The 12,782-nt window shown below is 39.5% G+C and overlaps 2 protein-coding genes across 9 annotated transcripts in view; one reads left to right on the top strand and one right to left on the bottom strand.

Annotated features, from left to right (window-relative positions):
• Positions 1–3,359, top strand: part of SNED1 (sushi, nidogen and EGF like domains 1) — a 93,832-nt gene extending 90,473 nt beyond the window's left edge. For 2 of the 5 annotated variants that reach the window (XM_048505157.1, XM_048505155.1), the window contains 2 exons: positions 601–634; positions 1,451–3,359. In XM_048505157.1, coding sequence (XP_048361114.1) covers positions 601–634; position 1,451 — 35 coding nt within the window. In that variant the 3' untranslated portion in view covers positions 1,452–3,359. Of the gene's footprint in view, positions 1–600 lie in introns of all 5 variants that reach the window. The other 3 variants (XM_048505158.1, XM_048505156.1, XM_048505154.1) reach the window with 2 other exon arrangements.
• Positions 3,042–11,965, bottom strand: MTERF4 (mitochondrial transcription termination factor 4). Of its 4 annotated transcripts, none has more exons than XM_048505162.1 (4): positions 11,868–11,965; positions 9,125–9,632; positions 6,185–6,369; positions 3,042–4,987 (listed from the first exon to the last, which is right to left on the bottom strand). In XM_048505162.1, the coding sequence occupies exons 1-4, from the start codon at positions 11,901–11,903 to the stop codon at positions 4,640–4,642; spliced, it is 1,077 nt and encodes a 358-aa protein (XP_048361119.1). In that variant the 5' UTR covers positions 11,904–11,965; the 3' UTR covers positions 3,042–4,639. The 4 variants fall into 4 exon arrangements, with proteins under 4 accessions (XP_048361119.1, XP_048361118.1, XP_048361120.1 ...); XM_048505161.1 differs by lacking the exon at positions 11,868–11,965 and adding an exon at positions 11,719–11,859; XM_048505163.1 differs by lacking the exon at positions 11,868–11,965 and adding an exon at positions 11,679–11,807.
• Between the last annotated feature and the right edge of the window lie 817 nt (positions 11,966–12,782).

Genomic DNA, 12,782 nt, shown 5'->3' with positions numbered 1-12,782 from the left:
AAAAAAGAAGCTTAACTGACTTTATGCCAAAACACAGCCAACGGAATTTCCTATCCAACTTATGATTTCTCACACTAACAACTGTTCAGGACAACAGAAATCCTCCAAATATCAATTTTTAACTCTTGGAGAGTTTAAACAAGATGTTTATCAATATCTCTATTGATATTTGGAGGATTTCTGTTGTCCTGAACAGTTGTTAGTGTGAGAAATCATAAGTTGGATAGGATAGGAGGCTTAAACATTTGGCTGTGTAATGACTATTTGTTATTGTTTACTTCATTTATGCACCCTGGGTTTTCTCCTCGCCTCCATTTTGTCCACACAACAACCCTATGGGTTAGTTAGATGGGGTGTGTGACTGGCCCAAAGTCACCCAGCAAGCTTCGAGGGCAGAGTGGGGATTTGAACCTGAGTCTCTCAGATCCTAATCTGACAGTGGCTCAGTACTGCTTCTTTTGAATTCTGCAATAGTTAATACATTGGGAGAGCTTAATAGTATTCAGAACAATTCGGTTCCTTAGAATTAAAGATGTGTTGAGTGATGTATGTCAAACAAAAAAATACTGGATTAAGTTTCATATATTCTAATTATTTCAGGAAACAAAGTAACAGACACTAAAGAAACCATATAGTAAGTATGTGCTGTCTCTGCTGAGAGGTGAGTGGAATGGGGACCATACTAACAGTATACTTAATACGGCCCTTGCTGTGAATAAGCTGCCTTTATAGATACTGTGCATATTTTTGCTCCCTGGTGTAGATTCCCCATGTGGTACTGGTCATTTACTGATGGCCGTTAAACGTCCCCATGTGATACTGGTCATTTACTGATTGAATCACAGGAGTGGAAATGGCTGTATTCCCCATTTGAGGGCATTTTAAAATTGTGGTAGGCAATTCATTATCTGTGTGAGAAGAGTACATAAATTAGATTAGCAAAACAGAAAACCAGTCTTGTAACTATGGACAGATATTGTGCATTTCTAATATCAGAAGAGTCAGACAGATTGACAGTTTTTTTGACAAAATTCTAAACAGGTTCACTAGTTTCTTACACCAGACAGCCATTTTTCTGAATTATTCACTACCCACTTTTTTAAAAAGGAAGAACAGAAAAATTCAGTTGTAGCCCCTAGGGTATTTTGATACTGCTTTTGAAAAACACTTTCTCTGTATTTTGAGCCTTACAGTTTCTCTGCCTTCACTTCTACTGACAGACCCCATCCCCTTACCCAAGCTACACTAGTAGAATTGGTCTTCAGAAATCTGCTCAGCTGAGGATGTTCGGTACCAACATCCCTTTTTATATTTTGTGTTACAGCTTAAACTGTATGGACAAACAGAGAAGAAATTTGCTTTTGTAATCAAAAGGAAGTGTCTAGTGCTGGACTTGTCAATGTGTTTGTATGCAATGCAGTCTTACCTCTTGCTTTTTTTCCTTTTACAGGATCCCAAACCATCAGTATTTCTGCTCACTGGATGGCAAAAAAGGGGAGACATCTCGCCAGAGCTAAGGCCCCTTTCCTCCTTTGATTCAGGAGGTGTTCACCCAATGGCCAAATCCCTTTGTCTTTGGCAGGATTATAAAAGCGTTCTTGCCTTTTCTTCATAGCATCTGAATTTTTCTACAGATGAATGACATGTTATAAAAGACTCCCATGACTTTGGTGGGCTGCTTGGAGCAAAAGTAGGCCTGAGCCTCTCAAACATTCATCAGTGGTGGGTATAACTGATCACAAGAGGCTAAGAAGCAGTTTCAGAAAAGAAAGTAGTCATGAATCATGTGGTGTTCTATGAACCAAACGAGAATCTCAATGCCATAAAATGATGTTTGAAGCATTCTACAAATGTAAAACATTTACAGACAAAATGGTTTTAAAAACTAGGGCTCCCCTCCCTATATCCCCATCCCCATCCACAAGAAGGATTCAGTGCTGTTTTTCACTATTGTCAAGAGCTGTTTTTTAATTGAGAACAGTTGCCTCCAGTGCCTGTTTCAGCCATAGCATTTCAAAGGTTACTTTTGTGATGCACCTAAGAAAAGGTAATTTCACAACAACATATTTACTACTTTCAGTATTCCCCCTGCTTACTTGGAGCAAGTGTTTTGTTTGCTGCAATACATAAACATAGCCAGCCATGCAAGGGGGTGTTTTTTTAAAAGCTTTTGGGAGTTTGTATGACTAACTAAATATAAGATTGTGTCAATTCACATATATTGTATATTTTATAAATTAATAAAAACCAGATAGTTAGTTTTAAAATATTATTCCATACACAGCATTAGAAAGCATCTTTAACTGGTCATTTGGTTCTTTAAAAGCACAGTCGAATAAGATGTATTAATTTTTGTAAGCAGAGTCCTTTTCCCTGGAACTCTAAATCCTGGCAGCCTGAGAGTTGTAAATATAGTTTCTTCAATAAAGAGCATGCTGCAAGTGAAATGCCAGTCTCAGCAGGAATAGCAGCACAAAATAAAGCTTCCCTATTATTCCTACTATTAAGGCCATCAAACTGCTTGGGCCTATTCCTGTGTGCTAATTGTAACAAGTATAATTGAGTGTGGGGTGTGACAGCTATTGGGTTCACATTCCCCATGTAGCACATTATTTCTCACTGTAATCAGTTTAAGCCTCAGAGGTACTTGCCAAAAGAAAAAGGAAGGAAAACACAATGCTGAAAAGGATAAACTAGATGCACGGTTTCCCTCTCTATTACTACTTACAGCATTTAATAGGACACAGTCAGTGGCCCTTTTATATTTGGATTTCTCAGGTTGAGGAAACAGCTTCTTTAAAAGCTAGAAAAGGGAATAAGTAGCTTATCACTTAAAATGGATTAGGGGAATACCACAGAAGTGACAACAGAGAACCATGGGTTTCATTAGTTCAAAACAAGGACATTTTAAATTTACTTCTGCATTTAAAATGCTAATTTCTCCAAGATCAGGAGTCACTTATCTTTTCAATAAGAATAGAAGCCAGCATCAGAAAAATTAAGTGTTTCATTTCCCATTAACAGAAAGGACTGATAAGCACTTAAATTCAACTGTTCCAGTTTTATTGGTTTTGGCATCTACCGGTAGTTAAAACCAACTGTTACACATGCAATTTCCACACTACAAAGAGGGTGAAAGCATAGTGGTAACATCACAGTAAAAATGTTTTTCTACGCACAGTGAGCTTTTTGAAAGCAGCTGCAACTGAGGCAGTGAGAAGTTTTAACAAAGTTTATTTGTCACACAGTGACATTGGTTCTTCAGTCGCCACAGTCTAAGATACAGAATCTGTATCAAGCCAGTATTCTATAGCCAGATTGAAGCATATGTAATGCAGCAATAAACTTTTTAAAAATTTTATTCTGTCAAAGTTGTTTTTGGTTTAAATAAATTGTATTTCAATCTAAAATGCTGTCTGGTTTCTCTAAACAGAAGGAAAAATTTCAGGGGTTAGCTATAAAATCCCTATCTATTCTGTGCCTCACAAAAACCTTTAACATCTGTTTCCAAACACACACTAAAAATCTCCCTTTCCTTGGCAACCCAACTCAGACCTCGCACTTGTCTGCTCAATAAATGACACACCAGCCCTGCCCCTCAAGGCAAAAGACATCGGCTCATTCCGCACATGCAGAATAATGCACTTTCAAACTGCTTTCGGTGCTCTTTGAAGCTGTGAGGAATGGCAAAATCCACTTGCAAACAGTTGTGAAAGTGGTCTGAAAACGCATTATTTTGCATGTGCGGAAGGGGCCATCATGATGCTGGCAATGGAGAAACAAGGGGCAGCATTTGGAAAAAAAACAAATGAGTGGCACTACCCAGTTTATGTAGGGCAGAGAGAGGGAAACAACAGCCCATGGGGTAATCCAAAACTGAAGGAGCAGCTTTCCATTATATAGCGACTACCATTTTTACAATGGTCTGAAACTACTATGTTGCAATATTGTTGGAATTATTTTTTCAAGACAGAAATCCTTGGGAAGGGAGGGTGGGGTAGAAAAGGAGCTTAGCCAGAATGGTGTAGTGGTTAAGAGCAGTGGACTCTAATCTGGAGAACTGGATTTAATTCCCTATTCCTCCACATGGGCAGCAGACTCTATACTCTCTGGTGAATCAAATTTGTTTTCCCACTCCTGCCCATGGAGCCTCCTGGGTGCCCATAGGCTAGTTAATTCTCTCCAAGCTCTCTCAGCCCCACCTACCTCACAAGATGTCTGTTGTGGGGACAGGAAGGGGAAGGAGTTTGTAAGCCACCCTGAGTCTCCTTACAAGTGAGAAAAATAGGGTACAAATCCAAACTCCTTTTCAAAGCTTTTCCCCCTTATAAATTATAGAAGGGTTTTGTAAAGTAGATTTTTATTCTAGTATTCAAAAAGCAAATGAGGGGTCCTATTCCCAATTCACCCTGTGATGGCCTAGGTGTGTAAATGTGTAGATTTAAACAACGGGAAAAGAATTAGGCAAAGCACTCAAAAGGCATAAAGCTCTGTTTCATTATTTTTATACAGCCACAAGTCGACCAGAGCTAAGTATTAAATTCAAATTCCTAGTGAAACTAACACTGACCTCCCAGTAAATTGCATCCAAATAATAAATTGCATCCAAACAATAAATTGCATCCAAAACAATTTCATTTCATTCTGTATCTGACTCTTCATCACTCTCCACATCTGAAAGTTCAACTTTCAATGTCCCATCCTTATTCCATTCTGGTTCTTCTTCACGGGCCAGCAATTTCTTAAAAATCTCATACTCCTCAACAGAAGAGCAGGCTATTTTGGTTACAAAGTCTGTTTCAGATGCTCTGATTAGACTTTTCAGTTTGGGGTTCACAATCTGGGTCTGTCCTTTCTTATCAGGTGTTTGATAGAGTCCCAAACGCTCTAAGAAGATGTGCCGATTCTTGATCTCAGCCAGTGATTTTTGAAAGAATGCAGAGTTCACTATTTCTCTGTGTTTAATTCCCATCCTGAAATAGACAAACTAAAGAGAAGGGTAGAGATATTTAAAATATCATCCTTTTACTAAAAGGAATCAATTATTGGTTGTTGTGGGTTTTCCGGGCCATGGTCTGATAGGTCTTGTTCCTAACGTTTTGCCTGCGTCTGTGGCTGGCATCTTCAGAGGTGTATCACACAGGGAAGTCTGTTACACACTGTCTGTTACACCTCTGAAGATGCCAGCCACAGATGCAGGCAAAACGTTAGGAACAAGATCTACCAGACTGCGGAAAACACAGTCCGGAAAACCCACAACCACCAGTTGAATCTGGTCATAAAAGCCTTGGACAATACATTGAATCAATTATTGTTACAGTTATTGCTAATTTTCTATGCTGAGGCAAGCCTACACAGAATTAGGCATATGGGTTTTGATTAACGGAAGCACAGCTAGTGCAGGACTGGACTTTGTCAGGGACAGAGATGTTTCTAGTTCTGTTTCAAGCTACCTAGCTCAACAACTTGAAATCAAGTCAAATAGGCTTCTAGTTTACATCTCAATACAAGGACTATTGGATTTATATAACTTTTTCTTCCTAAAATTGTAGAAGCATTTTAAGTCCTCTGAGAAATTAGTTACTTTGAATTCTTCAGTAATGAATCACACTATAGATACAGTGAACCAGCCCCATTATTAGTAGATAGAGAGCACTGAAAATATGTCACAGAAAGACAAAAACAGAGCTAAGGGTTGTTAATATCTAAACACCAGCAGCATGTCACAGAAAAAAAACTATAAAATCACAGCTTTTATTATAATAAATTCAAAGAAAATACTATGGTACAGGAAGTGGGAACCCATTTACCTGGATCCAAATTAGGAGTTCTTGCAAGATGACAACAAGCACATGGATTTGCATGTATGAAAGCCAAGTTTATTTTCACTACTATATATACTGTATCATTATTTGAAAGAATAAAAATGCTGTAAAAGCAAAAAAAATCCTTAAAAGATAGACATTGTTTATTAATTCCCTATTAAAGAACACTTAACCTGCATATGACATGAATGTGTGATACACTGGAATTTTAGGATTTCGAGTCACCACAATGGGAAAGCCCACTGATTTATTTGGGGCTGCGGATTAAACTATATGGAAATGGATTATATTTATCAGTGTTAGAAAGAAAACATAATTTAAAACATAATACAAGCTAACAATACCTAATCTAAACTTACTTGGAATTTGTACTCCAGATGATCCAGGTCTTCCAGCAGGACATTTGGGCACGTTCGTAGAATTTTAGATAGTTGCTGAGTCGAGAAGAGGCATTTTTCTGTGAGAAGGTTCTTTACGGCCTCAATTCTGCTTTGGGGCAAGGTGAAGATACTTGGACAGTGAATTGCCATGTGATTCAGACTACCTATTAAAATGAAAGGCAAAGCAATAATTTAGGGGCATGCCTATGTCCGATGCTTTTTACTGTTATACATAAAAGGAACAGCTGCAGCAATCTGCTTTACCTCAGCACGAGGCACTACCACTACCCAAACAATCCATGAAAATTGTAGGAATATCAACCTTATTCCAAATTAGCAACTTACGTTCCTAATAGTTTCAGATGGATAGCCACATTATTCTGTATTAGAACAAAATTCTGAGTCCAGTAGCACCTTAAAAGACCAAGATATTTGTTTGTGTGTGGCAATTCGACCAAGAAGTGCAAGGGACTATTACAATATGAGACAGCTGAACTAGAATTCATTTCCAAGGTCAGAATAATGCTCCTCCCAAGGTTCAATATGAACACAGGATTTTTATCTCATTACAGATGCTCCATAGGAGGTTGCCATAAGTCCACTGTGACTTAATGGCATTTTATGTACACACAACAGGGAGGCAAAAAGAATGTCAAATTATCTGTTCTAAACAGGGTGGATTTAAATCTAATCAATTTTAGTCAGTAAGACTTGATTTAAATCATGGTTTTCTACATAAAGACTCATTCTTGCTGAAATTCACAAGGAGATGAAGGTTTCCTTTTTAGAAGAATACCTTTTTGGATTATTTTTACATATAAGAAATTACTGATTGGGTTATAGTATTAGACATAAATAGGTAATTATGAAATGACTGCAAAGTGAACCATCTCCATTTTAATTCAGGCCACTAGGACTTGCATTTCTTTGTTACAGTATTTATATTTTGCACGAGTGCCTGCCTGTCTTACCCATAGGCAACAGAACTTCATTAAAATATTCCAAAACTAGATCTCTTTTACTGCCTTTATAGATTTATTCCTCAAGGGAAACATAATATGATAACCTTTAGGCTATGCATACAAAGATCCCAAGACTTGTGTGGTATTTGGCTAAAGGTTTCACTTACCGTATATACTCATGTATAAGTCGAATTTTTCAGCACATTTTTAATGCTGAAAAAGCTCCCCTTGACTTATATGTGGGTCATTAAAATTTTTTGTGTGTTTTTACTTTGCCGGCCAGCAGGGGGCGCAGTTTTTATGCTAGCGGCACCAAAATTTCAGGGTACCCTCAGAAGACACTCCTGATGATACCAGCCAAGTTTGGTAAAGTTTGGTTCAGGGGGTCCAAAGTTATGGACCCCCAAATGAGGTGCCCCCATTCTCCATTATTTTCAATAGGAGCTATTAGTAGATGGGTCTACGCTTTTTGAGGGGTCCATAACTTTGGATTCCTCTGGACAACTTCACCAAACCTGGCTGGTCTCATCAGGAGAGTCTCTTTATGATACCAGCCAGGTTTGGTGAATTTTGGGTCAGGGATCCAAAGCTATTGACCCCAAGGGGGGGATGCCCCATCCCCTTTGTTTACAATAGAAGCTAATAGTAGATTTTCCATTTCTGATAATATCCCTCTTAAAATCTAAGTTGGGTTACATTTGGACATACAGATGATGATGAGGAATCCAGTTTTGGAGGATTTTAACTCTTGTGTTTTAGCTTGGTTGCTGGTTGAGCTAAGGTTTTTGTACTTTTAAAGTTATTGTTGATACCATATTGTTCTTGTTGACCCTCTTTTCCACTTACAGAGCCAGTTTACTGTTTTTCTTTCAAATAAATATTCAAAAACATTTAACCTACTGATGCCTCAATTGATGTAATTTTATTGGCATCTATTTTTATTTTTGAAATTTACCAGCAGCTGCTGCATTTCCCACCCTCGACTTATACGCGAGTCAATAAGTTTTCCCAGTTTTTTGTGGTAAAATTAGGTGCCTCGACTTATATGCGGGTCGACTTATACGCAAGTATATACGGTATATTTTTACTGCTTGCCCATCCCTCCTTACTTGTGTCCAGCTCTACCTCAAACAATTTTCTATTCATTCCCCAATCCTTGAAACTTAGAACTTAATAGGTAAGGGTTGATTCAGTGTACACAGATTTGCAAAGGAACAATGGAATTAATTTATTTTTCTCAACTCCATATGTTTATTTTATAATATATTTACTGTGAAAAGAGGCATGTTATCTTTGCAGAAACACATTAATAGTTTTGAAAACTACAGAACCATCCATCTGTGATAATATCTTCTAGATGGAAAAACTGCCCACAATAATATGACAGAAATCTCTAGAAGAGCATGGCATTTTGAATGGCAATAGAATTAATTTACCCCAAAAAATTAAACATTGCATGAATATACAGTCTCATTATATATAAATTAAAAACTAATTTTATTTCATAATGAACAAACTTTGGACTTTAATGAATTTTAACAGGAAAAAAATTAAACTATATTTTTACTCCAAAAGGATTTTATTGAAAAATTCAGATTTATATTAAAAATCTGATTTTTATTTTTAAAAAATAATTAATTTTTATCTACACGGTTCTAAAAGGTTACAGGCTAAATAATAAAAACTGGATCCAATTTCTATCTGAAAGGCCACTGACATGTACATACTGTTATGCTCTTGACAAATTTCTGTCAAACCTAAAACATATCAATGCTTCCTTTCATCTCATCCACAAATGTATTTGTACTTGCCCTTTAGTACCAGGCTTATTTCAGAGGATACCCACAGAAATCATGTAAGGATAATGCTTACAGGTTAAGCAAATTAGCTTCCCAAAAACACAATGTGGCTCCAGGAACTTCATAGACAAGATCAGCATTTCAGTGTTTTTCAATACCTTCCTTAAAGCTGAGCTTCCTCAGAAGATCTGCACGGTCCTTTAGGTGGTTTGGTGACATTCTCAGCAATTCAGGACTCTTTTGTAGGGCCTTCAGTATGGCATCAGTGCTTAAACCCAAGAGTAGGAGTTCTGAAACTAAAGCCAACCTAGCATGAGAAAGTAGCTTGGGCTGCACGCTGAACAATGCCTTTATTTCAGCATGACTGAAACCCATGTCCAAGAATGAATCAAGCACTTTTCCCAACTTCAAGTAGCTGAGATTAGCTGGTCTCTGTTGCTCTGCAGGAGAAGAGGTGACAGTCTCCAGGGGTTTTTGAGGATCATCACTGCTCTCTGGGTTGAAGCTAGCAACGTGCAAGGGCATTTCATTTTGTTCAGAACTGGTACAAACCAATTTGCATCCCAGGTGTCGAAGAGAGCAAGAAAAGGCAAGAGGTGATGAATTCAAAGAAGACAACTGGATACTCTGACAGGCAAGGGAAGCAAAACTGTGCCTCTGTAAGACCTACAAAAATAGACAACAAAATTCTTATTACCATTAACTGCTTCTACAGAGAGCTCAGACATAAGAACTGCCACATTAAAAAGTCTTCACAAAAACAACAGTGCAATCCTGAGAAGAGCTATACCCTTCTAAGAGCACTGAAGTTAGTGGACATAGAAGGGTATGTCCAGGATTGCAGTGTGAATCCATCTCCCTGTCACACAGAATCATTTTATCATTCATTTCAAATCCTCATACTGATTGCATGGTTGGGTCACTTATCCATTATCTGTTTGCACTATAAAGATATCCAAATTAGGACAGAATAGTGACTCATACCATGTAGGTAAACTGACACCCATTACCTTGATAATATGTTTTACACAAACTATGCTACAAAAGCAATGCTGTTAATGTAGGAGAGTACATTATAATGTTAAAGAACAGTTAGGTGGGTGGAGAGAAAATACCTGATCTGTGACATTTATTTTAATCTTATAAATCACAATGAGATACATAACTGCCTACTTTATACTATCAGATATCATCGGACTGCTCTGACACACACATTTCGACATCACACCACATACATGCTATTATTCTGAAAACTATTTTTATAAAGGGCAGACTGATACCTTAGTTTGTCTAGAGCAGTAGCAGTGTTAGTTGTAGCAAAATTAAACAGAAGTCCAATGGGAAGTCCTATACACTTGGGTTTCCTCACTATGTGCAAGTTGTTCAGAGTTATGTTTAAGTAATTTTAAGTTTATTCTGCTTATGTTTTGCATGTCATGTTGCACCTTCCCCAATTAGATGTGATTTTACATCTCTCCCATTCTGACCCATCAGACTACAGTTGGAAGTGGTCCTCACCCATTCTGAATAGATTTAATTGTCTTCATTTTTTGTTGCAAACTGCCTTTTTTTGTAACCCCACTCCCACTTTCTCATAAGCCTAAATATAACTACCGGTATATCTCTTTATGAGGGGGCACTCAATGCATCTGAAGAAGCAAGTTCTTAATCATGAAAGCTGATACTGAAATAATTATTTAGTCCTTTAAGCACTATCAGATTCCTACTTGTCCTATAAAACAAAAAAGTGGCAGCTTTAAAGCAGTGCTTCCATGCCATGCAATATTACCTCCTAGACCTCTCTCAAAGCTTTGTGGAGATTAAGTACACCGTAACTATAACCCTGCCCTATATATAATATTGCGACCTGAAGCATGCTTAATCCAGGGAGAATTCAGAGGCCTACTGGGAGGCCAAAACCTTGTCACATAGAGCTCTGCAGTAGGGGTGCCAACTCCAGCTTGGGAAATTCCAGCAGATTTGGGAGCAGAAATTGGGGAGGGTTGGAGTATGGGGAGAAAGCCCCAGGTATATGATGCCACAGAGTCCATCCTAAAAAAGTCACTTTCTTCTCCAAGCGAACTGATCGCTAGTCTGGAGATTGGCTGTAATTCCTGGAGAACTCCAGCCTCCACCTTAAATTGAAGAACCATCTGAAGACAAAGGAAGTGCCTTGTTGGCCGACAGGTGAAGGTGAGCACTGCTGTGCCCCTACCCTACATGCCGTGCAACAGGGAGTGGCCGACTGGTCATTCCCCAGAATTGGTGGGCTGCAACCCTGGGCTGGCCCCACCATCATGTGGAGACAACAAGGTCTATTACAGCTCTAGGTACTGCTCCACTAGCCTGGCCATGGCGTGGCTCGAGAGAAGCAGAACGGACTCAGAAACACCCAATGCACGTGGCAACGCCCGATTCGCCCTCCAAGGAGAACCACAGCCACCGTGACACCCACTTTCGTCCTGCAAAGATGTCAAACCTTCTCCCAATTGGGTGCTGTGTGGTTTCCGGGCTGTATGGCCGTGTTCTAGCAGCATTCTCTCCTGACGTTTCGCCAAAATACATACACAGGCGAAACGTCAGGAGAGAATGCTGCTAGAACACGGCCATACAGCCCGGAAACCACACAGCACCCAAGTGATTCCGGCCGTGAAAGCCTTCGACAATACACTTCTCCCAATTTATGCTCATGGGAAACGGATTCAAAATTACGTTAAAACCTGCAAATACAGAGCTGGGGTACAGTAGTCACCGCAGTTGCAACGACGTTTAAAGAAAGCCGCGTGGTCATTCTGCGTGAGCCACAATTCCGAATAAAATGCGAGATCCAACCAGAGCCGCGCCCGACTGCTTTTGCAGAGCAGAAACGAGCAGAATTGCGGCCACGGCGGAAGCACCCACCCGCGCGCACAGCCGCCCCAACTCAAAGCCGCGCATGCTGCCGAAGTGCTAGCCAAAACTCTCTCCCTCCGGAAACGGAAGCCGAAAGGAACGTTCCCAGAGTGGTTCAGGGGCCGCCTTCTGGAAACCCTTTGAATAGCCACGGTATTCTCGTCGAAACGGGGCGAGTGGCGATGCCCCACGTAGGAATTGACGTAGGCATTTATTCGTTCTTACAGTCTAGCGTTATACGGTAACAGATTCCCAATGAAATACTTAACGTGCAGGCATCAGCACACACAACCCCGGTGTTGATAGTTTCAACGTGACGTGTGCAAGCTCGCTCATCATCAATGCTCGGTCTTGGCATTCGCCCCAGGTTTCCAACAAATGCTCTCTTGGTGGCAGACGATTTTGCTGCTCTGAATTCTCGGTTCTTTTCGCGTTTTGCTGTAGTGTGGCGGAAGGGATTTTTAGAACCTTGCCCAACTTTCTTTTCTACTTGCTAGGAGTTATGTCTGATGGATTAGCCTTCTGGCTAAAGAGAAATCGCCGCAGTGGGGAACTGCGGTAAGGAAAATGATGTTCCAACTTTGCTGTTCACGTGGGTGTCCCCAGAGCTTTGCCGGGACCTTTCCCAAAACATCACAGCAAAGTGGGTTTGGGGAAAGATGGTAAGGACTCAGAAGTTGCACATAAGTACCGTGAGAACCAGCACCGTGCTGCCCAATAGCGTGCAAACTGAGACAAACCGCTCATGTATAATTGATCTCAGTCGATGTTTACGACTGACACTCACAAAAATTAATCTCTTTTTTACGTTTATGATCAGCATTTGCAGTCTTTTTAACCAAAAAAAAAAAGCAACCCGTTTTCTCAGCTGGGAAAATCTCCAACAAACACGCAATGTATTGTTTGTGAAAGGAACAGAACATA

This window comes from Sphaerodactylus townsendi, linkage group LG08, assembly GCF_021028975.2.
Source record: "Sphaerodactylus townsendi isolate TG3544 linkage group LG08, MPM_Stown_v2.3, whole genome shotgun sequence".
NCBI lineage: Eukaryota > Metazoa > Chordata > Lepidosauria > Squamata > Sphaerodactylidae > Sphaerodactylus > Sphaerodactylus townsendi.
Note: the sequence above shows the minus strand (reverse complement) of the source record. Positions and strands in the feature narration are given on the sequence as shown.

Bases quoted from the DNA above. Each gene is read 5' to 3' on its own strand.
- MTERF4 (XM_048505161.1), bottom strand. From the start codon at position 11,757: ATGACCACGCGGCTTTCTTTAAACGTCGTTGCAACTGCG. The intron at 6,370-9,124 runs GTATTGAAAAAC...TCATTTTAATAG, and splicing joins GAAGCTCAGCTTTAAGGAAG to GTAGTCTGAATCACATGGCA. The intron at 4,988-6,184 runs GTAAGTTTAGAT...CCTTCTCTTTAG, and splicing joins ATCTGGAGTACAAATTCCAA to TTTGTCTATTTCAGGATGGG.